The sequence below is a fragment of the Sapajus apella genome, unplaced genomic scaffold (assembly GCF_009761245.1).
Source record: "Sapajus apella isolate SASKATOON/1434 unplaced genomic scaffold, GSC_monkey_1.0 scaffold5, whole genome shotgun sequence".
Lineage (NCBI taxonomy): Eukaryota > Metazoa > Chordata > Mammalia > Primates > Cebidae > Sapajus > Sapajus apella.
In genome coordinates this window covers 37,133,850-37,145,851 of record NW_022436945.1, presented here as the reverse complement: position 1 = coordinate 37,145,851, position 12,002 = coordinate 37,133,850, and the positions used below count along the sequence as shown (strand labels likewise).

At 42.4% G+C, this 12,002-nt stretch overlaps 2 protein-coding genes and 1 non-coding gene across 6 annotated transcripts in view; 2 read left to right on the top strand and 1 right to left on the bottom strand.

The window, feature by feature from the left end:
* The window catches only part of TXK (TXK tyrosine kinase), a 110,290-nt gene extending 101,205 nt beyond the window's left edge, over positions 1-9,085 (top strand). Inside the window, exons 16-17 of the transcript XR_004267508.1 lie at positions 5,951-6,067; positions 8,706-9,085. The gene's annotated coding sequence lies outside the window, so the exon portion shown is untranslated. The remainder of the gene's footprint in view (positions 1-5,950; positions 6,068-8,705) is intronic.
* Positions 1-12,002, bottom strand: part of NIPAL1 (NIPA like domain containing 1) — a 41,725-nt gene that overhangs the window by 10,105 nt on the left and 19,618 nt on the right. The window contains exons 1-2 of one of the 4 annotated variants that reach the window (XM_032274108.1): positions 9,627-10,551; positions 875-1,141 (exon numbers count right to left, since the gene is read on the bottom strand). In XM_032274108.1, the coding sequence (XP_032129999.1) occupies positions 875-1,141; positions 9,627-9,672 (313 nt within the window). In that variant the 5' untranslated portion in view covers positions 9,673-10,551. Of the gene's footprint in view, positions 1-874; positions 1,142-9,626; positions 10,552-12,002 lie in introns of those variants that run through there. The other 3 variants (XM_032274109.1, XM_032274111.1, XM_032274110.1) reach the window with 3 other exon arrangements.
* LOC116548865 lies at positions 131-245 on the top strand. Its single transcript, XR_004267579.1, has one exon. It is a non-coding gene; the product is annotated as a U5 spliceosomal RNA (small nuclear RNA).

Genomic DNA, 12,002 nt, shown 5'->3' with positions numbered 1-12,002 from the left:
ATAGAGCACATAGTATGTTTTCTTTTCTGATAGTACAAATCTCATCTCATGGTACTCTTTTATAAACTTGCTTGTGTAATTGGTAGTCATTGATGTTTTTCCATATGGATGTTAGAAAAATACTTAGGTCTTACTCTGGTTTCTCTTCCAATCCCATAAATCTTTCACCTTTTACTAAAGATTTCCATGAAGAAAATACTTAGGTGTTTATTATAATTGTAGAAAATGAAAACTCATGGTTAATGAAGGGATAGTCAGGCAGACCTTCTCAGCATCTTAAGTGTCACTATAAATAGCAGCCCAATTCTATTGTTATCCATTTATTGATTTAATAAATGTCTATTAGGTGCCAAACACTGCTAGGGAAGGTTCCTGTTTTTGAGAATCTACTATCAATAAGCAAGTAAACCTATCAGCAACAATAAAGAATACATATACAACTAAAAATTATCCTAGGTATGGTGAGGGAAACTATTAGCGCAGTGACAGAGAATAACGGGGTGGGGTGGGGAGACCTACTGTGAGAGGATGGTCAAGGAAGGCCTTTCTGGGGTGATGCTACTCACACTGAAGTCTGAAGGATGAGTCAGCTGAATGAAGGGCAGGGAGAAGAGTTCCAGGCAATGCGAAAAGACCTTGGGATGGGAAAGAACCAGACCTATTCCAGGAACAAGAGAAAAGTAGGTGAGGAGGAGAAAAGCAGAAGAGGAAGTTGGAAAGGTGACAGAGATCAGAGACTGGAAGACAACTCCATCAAGACAGGGACTAAGATAAATAGAGGCAGTGAGTTATTATTACTGCAGCATTGTGGCCTTACAACAGGATGATTTCTGCAGTTAGAAACTTGAATTTACTAGTTGCATGTGTTTCTTACCAGCTCTAGTAACGCCCTTGCTGGCCAGTTGCAAGAGGCCCTTCTTTTTCAATATGAAGCTGGAGCCAATAAAAATACTGGAGCTTACTGCCAGTACCAAGCCCATATAAAGACTGTATTTGTTTTCTACGTTTGCTGAAATGCCCAAGTTGGTTATGCTGGAATTCAGTTCCGTGTAGAGCATAGGAGAAGCCAGCAGCTGTGACACATTCGTGATCTCACACCAAGCCTGGGAGGAGTTTGGACAGACCAGAGACAGCACATATCCTGGACAAAAGGAAAGAAGAAAATGTCAGGAATGAAAGGGAGAGGTATTAATGCTTGCTGGTTTTCTGCAGGGAACAGAGCCTTGAGTGGATGGTACTGAAACATTTTACTACACGCAGGGAAGTCCCTAACAGGTGGCCCACAGGCCTATAGACATTGTTAATTTGGCCAGCACCGGTTTTTAAAAATGATTTTTTTTTTTTTTTTTTTGAGACGGAGTTTCGCTCTTGTTACCCAGGCTGGAGTGCAATGGCGCGATCTCGGTTCACCGCAACCTCCGCCTCCTGGGTTCAGGCAATTCTCCTGCCTCAGCCTCCTGAGTAGCTGGGATTACAGGCACGCGCCACCATGCCCAGCTAATTTTTTGTAGTTTTAGTAGAGACGGGGTTTCACCGTGTTGACCAGGATGGTCTCGATCTCTTGATCTCGTGATCCACCCTCCTCGGCCTCCCAAAGTGCTGGGATTACAGGCTTGAGCCACCGCGCCCGGCCTTTAAAAATGATTTTAAAGTGTTTAGCTGTCATCGTTTAAAAATGAACAATTTCGCATGAAAGTCTGGATTCCTCCTATAAATTCGATCTGGCAAACCTTGTGTCTTTGTTCTGGTGAATCAGCAACTTGATGGAGCAGCGAATAACTGCTCTGACCTGGTGGTGCTCAACAGTTCATCACAGCCCATCACATCCACTTCACTCTGCATTATCAGCCTGGCTACTGGAAAGCAGGGCTTGTGAGCCCTAAAGGTAGGGAGAAGGCATAGCAACCTCAGTCTGGGAATCACACTGCAAGAAATGTGTTGGCTGGGTATGGTAGCTCACTCCTATAATCCCAGCATTTTGGGAGGCCAAGGCAAGATGATTGCTTGATTCTAGGAGTTTGAGAGCAGCCTGGGCAACAAGGTGAAACCCTGTCTCCATAAAAAAATTGAAAAATTAACTGGCCATGTTGGTGCACGTCTGTTGTCCCAGCTACTCAGGAGGCTGAGGTGGGAGGATTGGTTGAGCTCAGGAGAATGAGGCTGCAGTGAGCTGTGATTGCACCAGTGCACTCCAGCCTAGGTGACCGAGAAAGACCCTGTCTCAAAAAAGAAAAAAAGGAAAAAGAAATTGGCTGGGCATGTTATCTTATGCCTGTAATCCCAGCATTTTGGGAGGCCAAGGCAGATGGATCACTTGAGGTCAGGAGTTCTAGACCAGCCTGTCCAACATGGTGAGACCCCACCTCTACTGAAAATACAAAAATTAACGGGGCATGGGCATGATGGTGTGCATCTGTAGTTCCAGCTACTATGGAGGCTGAAGCAGGAGAATCACTTGAACCTGGGAGGTGGTTGGAATGAACTGAGATCACACCACTGCACTCCAGCCTGGTTGAGAGAACGAGGCTCTGTCTAAAAAAAAAAAAAAAGAAAAAAGAAATCTGTCTAACTCATTTGTAGGGTATGAGTCATTTGGTGGGTATGAAGAATTATATATTTGAGAAAACATGTTTTAAAAGTGGGTTTAGTTTTCTATACCACTTTCCCTGATTTTTCAGGTTTATTAATTCACATTCTCCTAAAGAAAATAGAATCTAATAAAAAAATGAATTAAATATCATTAGGCTTTTTAAAGGATAAGATTCAAAGCAGCATGTAAATCCCCAGAACCAGATGCATTATTATAAACATCTTGGAATTTTGAGGCTAAACACTGAAACACAAAATGAAAATGTTTTACAATGTTATTAATGAAAACTATGTAAGAAACTTTATAATCAGATACAATTTTGGAATTCAATTTTTATAAAAGGTTTACATTTCAAAAATCTTAAGAAGGCATATAAGCAACAAAAGACAGTTTGATCAAATGATGTCTTAGTAACAAGACTTCCATAAGTGGACCTATGCACCTCTGGCAAAGCTTCATGCAGCCACCTGAATTTTACCACATTCAAAGTTAAGAAACACCCACGAAGTTCAGGTCTGGAAAATAATAAAATAACATAATTCAAGGTTTTCATGAATTTTATTTCATTTATCTCTGTAATTTGAAAATGACCCAACTTTGTTTCAGAAATCCAGAATAGTTGGACATGGTGGTTCACCCCTGTAATCCTAGCACTTAGGGAGGTAGAGGCTGGAGGATCGCTTGAGCACCAGAGTTTAAGACCAGCCTGTGCAATATAGTGAGACCTCCATAAAAAGGAAAAAACAAAGAAACAGGACTCCAGAATAAACTCAAAGTCAGAACAAAATATTCTAAGGACAATTATATTACTTCAGGGTATTCTATAATACTGGAGAATTTTCAGGCTGGCTGTTTTAATAAGAACTGTTGCAAATTTTCTTTTCTTTTTTTCTGAGACAGGGTCTCACTCTGTCACCCAGGCTGTAGTGCAGTGGTGCCATCATGGCTCAGACCTTCTGGGTTTAAATAATCCTCCCACCTCAGCCTCCCAAGTAGCTGGAACCATAGGCATGCGACACCATGCCCAGCTAATTTTTTAAATTTTTTGTAGAGATGGGGTCTCACTCTATTGGCCAGGCTGATGCTGCAAATTTTCAAATAAGCCGGCCCTTAGCAATCTTGTTCTAAACAATGTTTATCTCATCTAAGCCTCAAGAAGGGAAAGTGATTCAGTATATTTTTCTAAGAATTTTGATTACATTCATTCCTGAGAAAACACTGAACCTGACTTACTAGTAAATTCCATGGCTGCATTCATGTAATTTACTATGCAGTTAACATAACCATTCCAAAACTTCGTCTCTGAAATCAGTGTGGGTGGATCTCATTCCAGTGAAACAATATTCCTTCTAAGCTGTTGACATAACAAAATGGTTCTGACATTGTAGGGGGTGTGGGAGCAGAGGGTGATAAGGGAGAGCAAATGATCACTGTTGGATTTTGTAAGTTCTCATTGTAACTGGCAGGCATGAATGCTCCAAGTTTTATGGCAGGAAAAATAATAAAAATCTTGTCTGGCTACTGACCTTAGAACTTAAATTGTTTTATGCTTTGGGAACATGTTAGGGAGACAGCCTGTGGCAGATATGACTGAAAAAGGAAAAAAAGGATGTGTTAGTGAGTGTGGAGTGACCTGTTGGAGAAGGGGAGAGACGGGTAATGGAGGGTGTGTGGGCAGGGAATTTGGAGTGTTTTAAAAGACTCAAAGCTATCTCAAGTCACAGTTGGCTTCTCAAGATTCAAGTAAGCACAGTAATTTTCCAGGGAGTTTAATCTAGACTTTATTCCACAGAAAGAGAACATCTACTACATTCATTATTTTTCAATTTAATAGACACTATCAATAGTCCTTTAAAGTGACTATACCAATGGATACTCTTGCTAGCCAGGAACATGTCTTTCTTCTTTGATGTTATTTTTCTAAATAGAGTAATGAATATTTAGGAAATATATGTTATATATATATTTATATAAATACATGTTATATGTTATATATATTATATATTTCTTAAATTGGCTGGTTGATACATTGGTGTATATATATATCTATATACATACCATATGGTGTATATATAGATACATATATACACATACACAGCGATGTGTATATATATATGTATACACAACAATGTATCGACCAGCCAATTTAAGAAATAAAACATCACCCCTCAGAGTTAACAACTATCCTGATTTTCTCTTTAACATTCTTTTGCTTAAAAAAAAGATTTTCTCCATATATCTTTAAAATGTTTTGCCTCTTTTTGTACCTATGAAAATGTAATGATAAAGTATTTCTTTGGTTACTTGCTTGTTTTTGAGTTTCATCAAAACATGATGCATGTGGCTACAGGGTCTGTTTTCCCCCCACTGTTCTAGAGAATTCCACTGTATAACTATCACTCAACTAATATTTCTATTTTATACTTGGTTGATACTTAAGTAGTACTCCTAATGTTCTTATATTATGTTGAACTATATGAAATTGATGATAACTGAAGAACGTCAACCCTATGACAAATAGTTTCATATGGTTCAACCTAATACTTATCTTCTATGTACAGGTGTAATAGTTTACATACATATACCTTTAAAATTTAAAAATGAAGATCTATTATCTATAATCATGGGCAAGTTGAGTAATGGCTCTTGGTTTCAGTTTCCTCATCGGTAAAACAAGGGACTTTGACTCAATGATTCTAAAGTTTAATCATAACCTGTCTTTGTTCTCAGAATTACTTACAATACTGGTATCTCATGAATGTTCTTGATGGACCAGTTCTGAACTCACAGGCACTGATAGACAGGAGACATTTTAATGAAACCGATGCCTATATATTAAGTGACACTGACCAAAGTTATGTAACTGCTAAAACCAGGACCAAGTAACCCAATTCCCAGCCAGCATTCTATTTCAGAAACTATATAAAGTATAAGAAAAGCCAGGTGAAATATATCATTAATGTTTAGATAAGGATGAAATGCTTTAAATAATTTGTCAACTATTTGCCTATAGAGAATAATAATACAAATTTAAATAATAATCTAAATTGTCCAGTTTATTACATGGAAGAGAAATCTGGTTTTAAGAAAGTGATTGCATAGAATTACGTTTTCAATCACTGCAAGATATTTCCAGTTGGGGGGTGTCTCACCATCTACTCTATTGCAATAGTTTAGATTATTATTCATTCAGTATTCAGTCCCTTACCCTTCCCAGTGTGGGCAAAGGTACTTCACCTGATGTTGGGCTGGAAGTAATTTGGTGGCTCAATAGGATGTCAGCAGAGGTGATATGAAGCTATATTTCAAAAATGCTTATGTAGTTGGGTTTACTCATTTGAGTTTCTGTAATTCCCTGAGGAACTGCTGTCCCTTCAGCCTCAGGACCCAAATGAAGACATGTGGAGCAGACGTGACCTCATCCCACACAAACGAGCCAAACCCAGGTGGACATTAGCCTGAAGCAGAGATACATAGGTGAGCCCCATCTAGATCAGTCAACCTTCAGCTGACCTAGAAACCTAAGCAAGAATATATGATATATTGGCCTGTTCTTAGTAGCAGAGGAATAACTGAATGAAATATCTTTATGTCTGTTACAATTTATTCTCCAAACACTGACCAGTAGGGACCAGGTTACATCACTCCCTGGCTTAATCCTCCCTGTCCCCTCTCATGGTTTTTCATTTCAACTTATGAAAAAACCTTAATCCTCACTAACTTTGAACTTTTAAAGCTTCCTTCCCATATTCTGAAACTGGCTTGTTTCTGACATCATATTGCATTACTCTCCCTCTCACCCCTCTCTGAAATACTAATTTTCTTTTCCTCATTCAACAAATATGTATTATGTACTACCTGTGTCACCCCAGGCAACCTGGCTGACGGCAGTTTCTTCAGCCCCTCAGGGTTTCTGCTTTTAGACTTAGCAGAAAGGCTCTTCTGTTTAATCCTGTTTGAAAAAATATATTCCTTGATGCTGCTTTTACTACTTGCCATGGCACTCTGAACATATGTATAGTTGTTCGTTTATCCTATCTGCCCTCATTGGAATATAACGGTCTCCAGCTGTCTAACCTCATTCCGTACTATTGCCTTTTCTTCTGTTCCTTTTATAGAATAAGTCCCTTCTCACCTTAAGCTTTTATAAAAGCAGCCTTCTTGACCCTTTTACAGAGTGCTGGCTGGTATAGCTAGCTTCTCCTCATTTAAGTGAGAGGACTGAGCAACTCAGAGAGGCTTTTCCTGCCTTCCCAATCTCAAGGAACCTCCTAGTCACTTTCCATCACATCACCCTATTTAATGTTCCCAATCAAATAGACTGCCTCATACTTCATTACAGCTTTATAACAACCTTCATACATGTTTGAATTTGTTTCTTTTAAAGATAATTTTGTATTAGAGACTCTTTTGAAGCATCTATAGCTTTAAAAGTCAAAACCAATGCCAGGTGGGTGGCTCGTGCCTGTAAACCCAGCACTTTGGGGGGCCAAGGCGGGAGGATCACTTGAGGTCAGGAGTTCAAGACCAGTCTGGTCCACACAGCGAAACCCCTTATCTATTAAAAATACAAAAATTAGCTGGGCATCGTGATGCATGTCTGTAGTCCCAGCTACTCAGGAGGGTGAGGCAGGAGAATCGCCTGAACCCGGGAAGTGGAGGTTGGAGTGAGCCAAGATTGCACCACTGTACCGCCATCCTGGGCGATGGAGCGGGACTCCACGTCAAAAAAAAAAAAAAAAAAATTCAAAATCAAAGTATGAAATTAACTTTTTCTTTGTGGAAGTTCAACTGGAATGCTCTATCTTCAGATCTCATGACTGACCCCTCGTCATTTGGGTCTCAGCTTTAATATCACTTTCTTAAGGGGTTTTCATTGAATACCCAATCTAAACCTCCCTACACTCCCAGTACATTACTGCTATTATAATGGCCTTTTAAATTACTTTGTTTCTTGCATAGTAGCTGTCATCTGAACAGTAAAGTGCATGAGAGTAAAACCTAGTCCTAGCGTCTAGGTCCAGACTGTCTTGCAAATCCCTCTATCCTAGCACCTATCCTACTGTTTGGCATATGGGACTCTTGTTATTTGAATGAACAAGTGAAAAATTGAATCTGTTTACCCCACGTCAAGCTCTGAGTGGTGTACTTCATTTGTAATCCCACCTGCACCTACTCTTCACAACTGTAAACTGGAGGGATGAGCCCCAATTTATAGACAGGCTCAAGGCTCAAGGAAGCTAAGTTACAGCTCAGACTGTCTGATGCCAAAACCTAATCTCTTCCCACTACTAATAAAGTACATTCAGATTTCTAAGTCTTTCCCCACCAGCTTTCCACACAATTAATTACCATGGTTAATCCAGGTGTTAAGCCTGGAGCTTAAATGTTTCTTGTTGGAACTAAATGCATGAGCAAAGCAGGAAAAACACCCGGAAGCTCAAACAAGTGGGTATAATTCATACACCCTCCTTACTTACAGATCCTTGGGTAAACAAAGGTGGGTGTGTTAGTAACCGTCTGATTTACTGGTTTAGAAAACATTTAGAAAAAGGGCACACAACCTGACTCTCTAGGAAATAATTCTAGATTCCGCTGCCTTAAATTTTTTTTTTTTAAATAGTTTGTGATTTGTTAAGGCACTTTCTTTTTTTGAGAAAAAAGAGACAAGGAAATAATTCTAGATCCAGCTGCCTTTAAAATTTTTTTTAATAGTTTGTGAGTTTTTCAGGCATTTTTGCTCTTTTTGAGAAAAAAAGACTAGAAAATAATTCTAGCTCCAGCTGCCTTACATTTAAAAAAAATAGTTTATTACTTGTTCAGGCATTTCTCTCTCTCTCTCTCTCTTTTTTTTTTTTTTTGTGTGTGTCCCTTCTCTTCCTTGTTGGCATAGTTTTGACGAACTCACTTGTCAAAAAGGAATAACCTGGAAAAGCCTCTGCCCATCAAGGAATAAGCTGGAAGAGCCAAGAGGAGAGGAAACCAGGGAAGTTGCGAGCACCTTTGCAAAGATGTGTACATATATACATATCTATATATGTAAGGGGACTATTTATATGTATGTGTGTCTTACCATGCCGTCCACTGCCTCCCTTTCCCTTTACTGCATTACCAGGTAAATAAAAAAGCTGCTTTCCTCTTGGCACGGTGAAAACCATTATTTCAATGGATCGACACCCTTCTGGTCGCTCCCCCTACCCGCTTCCCTTCTTTCATCGGGGCCTTCTGTATGGAGAATGAGAATGCCCACCAGTGTTGTGAACTGGTGAGCTTTCTGCAGTTCACAGCTGAAGGGCAAGGAGCCTCGCGCAGACATTTCACAGGGCTCAGGCCGGAGCTGAGATCCCATCCCAGGATGCAGTGGGAAGAGCCTGCCGAGGAGTGCTCCCGGTTCCTGATTTCCTCTACGGGAGGGCTCTCGCCTTAAGCAGCCAAAGAGTGACTGCACAGCGAGTCAGACTGGCTCGTGGGGTTGGAGACGTTGTCACCTCCAACGGAGAGGAGAGACGTGGACGGCCCAGACTTGCCCAGCACCAACCCCCGCGGCCCTGGGCGCTCGACCTCTCGCGGGGCTCCATCCCCGGGAGCCAGCGCAGGACTCCCACGTCCCCCCACCCCCGAGGCAGACACGCCCTCTGCCCACCAGGCGACTTCGGCCGCGGACTCTGGAAGTGAGCCTGAGTCAGAGGAAACGTCGTTCTCAGAGGGACTCGGGATTCTTCCCACAGCATTCCGAGTTTCCCCGTCCCACACGCAGCACGCTGTACTTTACACGGGTCGGCCTAGCGAATCGAGTGGGAGTCCCATCTGCTTTATTCCTCTCCGGCTTTCCAGCACAGCCCGAATCGCCTAGGCACCCGTAAATGAGAGTTGAACGCCTGGTTGGACGGCCGGCTGACTGGATGAATGACTGAGTGAACGACTACGTAGAGTCGGTACATCCCCCCTTTCCAGTCTCCGCAAGTCTCCGGGGCCCGCCCACCCGGTCTCTTCGCCACCCAGATGCCAGGTCCCACGGCTCAGGGCAGACACAAACCTTCTCGGCAGGGCTCTCCGGGCGGCAGCCTCACCTGTGCCCCCATGGCCCCGGGACGGGGGTTCCCGAACGCGGGCGCTGGCTCCTCACCTGGGCCTCTCCTCCCTGCGGACCCGCGGCGGGTGGGGCTGCGGGGTGCGGGAAGGGGCGCCCTGACCCCGCCCCCGGGGCAGCCTCTGCCAATGGCTTTGGCCAGGCGGGGCCTCAGCGCCGGGCGCGGCCCAGGGGTTGTTAGAAACTTTCAGAGCTCCCGCGGGCCTGGGGGCGGCCCGGGATAACTCGTGTTTCTGGCCGGAGTGGAGCAGCTGCCCCTCCGCGCGGCTGCTGGAGGAACCAGAGAAACACAGACACGCCTCACAGGTCAACGGCGTCTCTCGGAGCGTGGAGCCCGCCAAGGCAACTCCGGGAATTGAGTGGAGTGGAGGCTGCGCTGAGGCCCCCTTCTGGCTCCTCTCGGGTCAAAAACTCTCCCGCGCTAGATTCTCAGAGCCCTGCTGCTTTGGGAAGCCTTCAGATGTTAGTTGCTTCGCGCGGAAGCTGCTGACCGCTGGGGTTCTGCGCCGATTGCTAGACTCGTTTATTTTGGAGGCTGCAGAGCAGACTTTGCCCTCCTGTGCTGTTATCAGCTTCTGTCGCTGTCCGTCTACGCCCCCTACATCCACTCCGCATTCCGTCTCCAATCAGCAAGCAGCTCCTCCTACCCTGCCCAATTACCTGGGTCATAGAGATATTTGAAATAAACCTTTAAGAGAAAAGCAATCCGTAATCTGGAAAGGCCTATTCCCACAAATTATTAATAACTAATATTTATGATATCCTTGCTATATCACACGTATGCAGGCACATTATGTCTTAATTAAATCTCACAGCAGTCTATTACCGCTCAGTTTACAGTTATGGGATAAGAGACAAAGAATGAGGTTAAGTAACCTAACCAAGGTTGGAAGACTCGATAGTAAGTATTTATGCAACAGGGATTGGGCAGGGCTGGGGAAGGTGGCTCACACCTGCAATCACAGCACTTTGGGAGGCCGAGACTAGTGGCTCGCTTGAGTCCAGGAGTTCGAGACTAGCCTGGGCATCATGGTGAAACTCTGTCTCTACAAAAATTAGCCAGGTGTGGTGGTGCGCTGCTGTAGTCCCAGCTACCTGAGAGGCTGAGGTGGGAGGACGGATGGCTTGAGCCCAGTAGGTGGAGGCTACAGTGAGACATGATCACACCACTGTACTCCAGTCCGGGCAGCAGAGTGTGACCATGTCTCAAGGAAAAAAGGCAGTGGCGGGGTCGGGGGACAATTCGGGCTCAAACTCTCACCAGGGAGAACTAGGGTACCTTTGTGTTCTGGCATTTTAACGCTAAGGAAAATACCCTCACATACTCAGGTAGCCTTTGTTCTAGGTAGGCATGAACAGTGCTATTAATTTTATTACCTAAGAGTTTCATAGCAGAGGCCCCAATCTTGCTTTTCTTGTTCTTAGACTGATGAGAGAAGAGCTAAGTACAAATTAGTCAACATACCAATCCAAGGCACACACTTGTAATACATGTGGATGACTTTGCAGAGAAGGAACACCATGGAGAGTGGAACAGGTGAAAGTGAAAGGGAGGCAGATTTATGTCAATTTCCCATAACAAGGCTTAAACCTTAGACTTCTACTTAAACGTTTTCTATGGATTTCCTGCTTAAAATTTTGTCTTTATCAAAGATTGGTAATAATAGTAAATGTGATCTAAGTTGCTTATATTTTATTTAACAAACACTTGTATAGCACGTAGCAAGCACTTTTCTAAGATCTTTATAAATATTTGCTTTGTATATCTTCATGAAAATCCTGCAAGGTAGATACTATTACCCCCACTTTACAGCTGAGGAAATGGAGGCACTCAGAGATTAAGTAACTGGACTATGCACACAGAGCCAGTAAGTGTGGAACTGAGATGCCAATCAAGAAAGTCAGGCTCCAAGTATGTGTTCTTAACCGATTTGGTAATTGGACATTAAAAAACAAAAAACAGACTTTAAAAAGTGTATCTTATTGAATTCCAGTTGCATATTAAGGCCTATTTTAGGTAAGAGGCATTTTGTTGTAGTTCTTGCTTTACAATTCTGAAAATAGAAACATTCGGAAAAAAATATTTAAACTCATTTAAGATCACTGTTTTTCCAGTTTAAATGTTGTCTAGCAGAAATTTGTAATGTATTTTCCTTTACTGACAATTTCTAGATGACTTTGGAGATTACAGTTATAGTACCACAGACTATCTTGAGTGTCATAAGTTTGGGGGATATTTATTCCCCCCAAAAAGAATGTTGTTTGTTTAACTAAAAGAAGAGCATTAAAAAAAATCTCTAACTAGCCCATTCTTTGATTCTA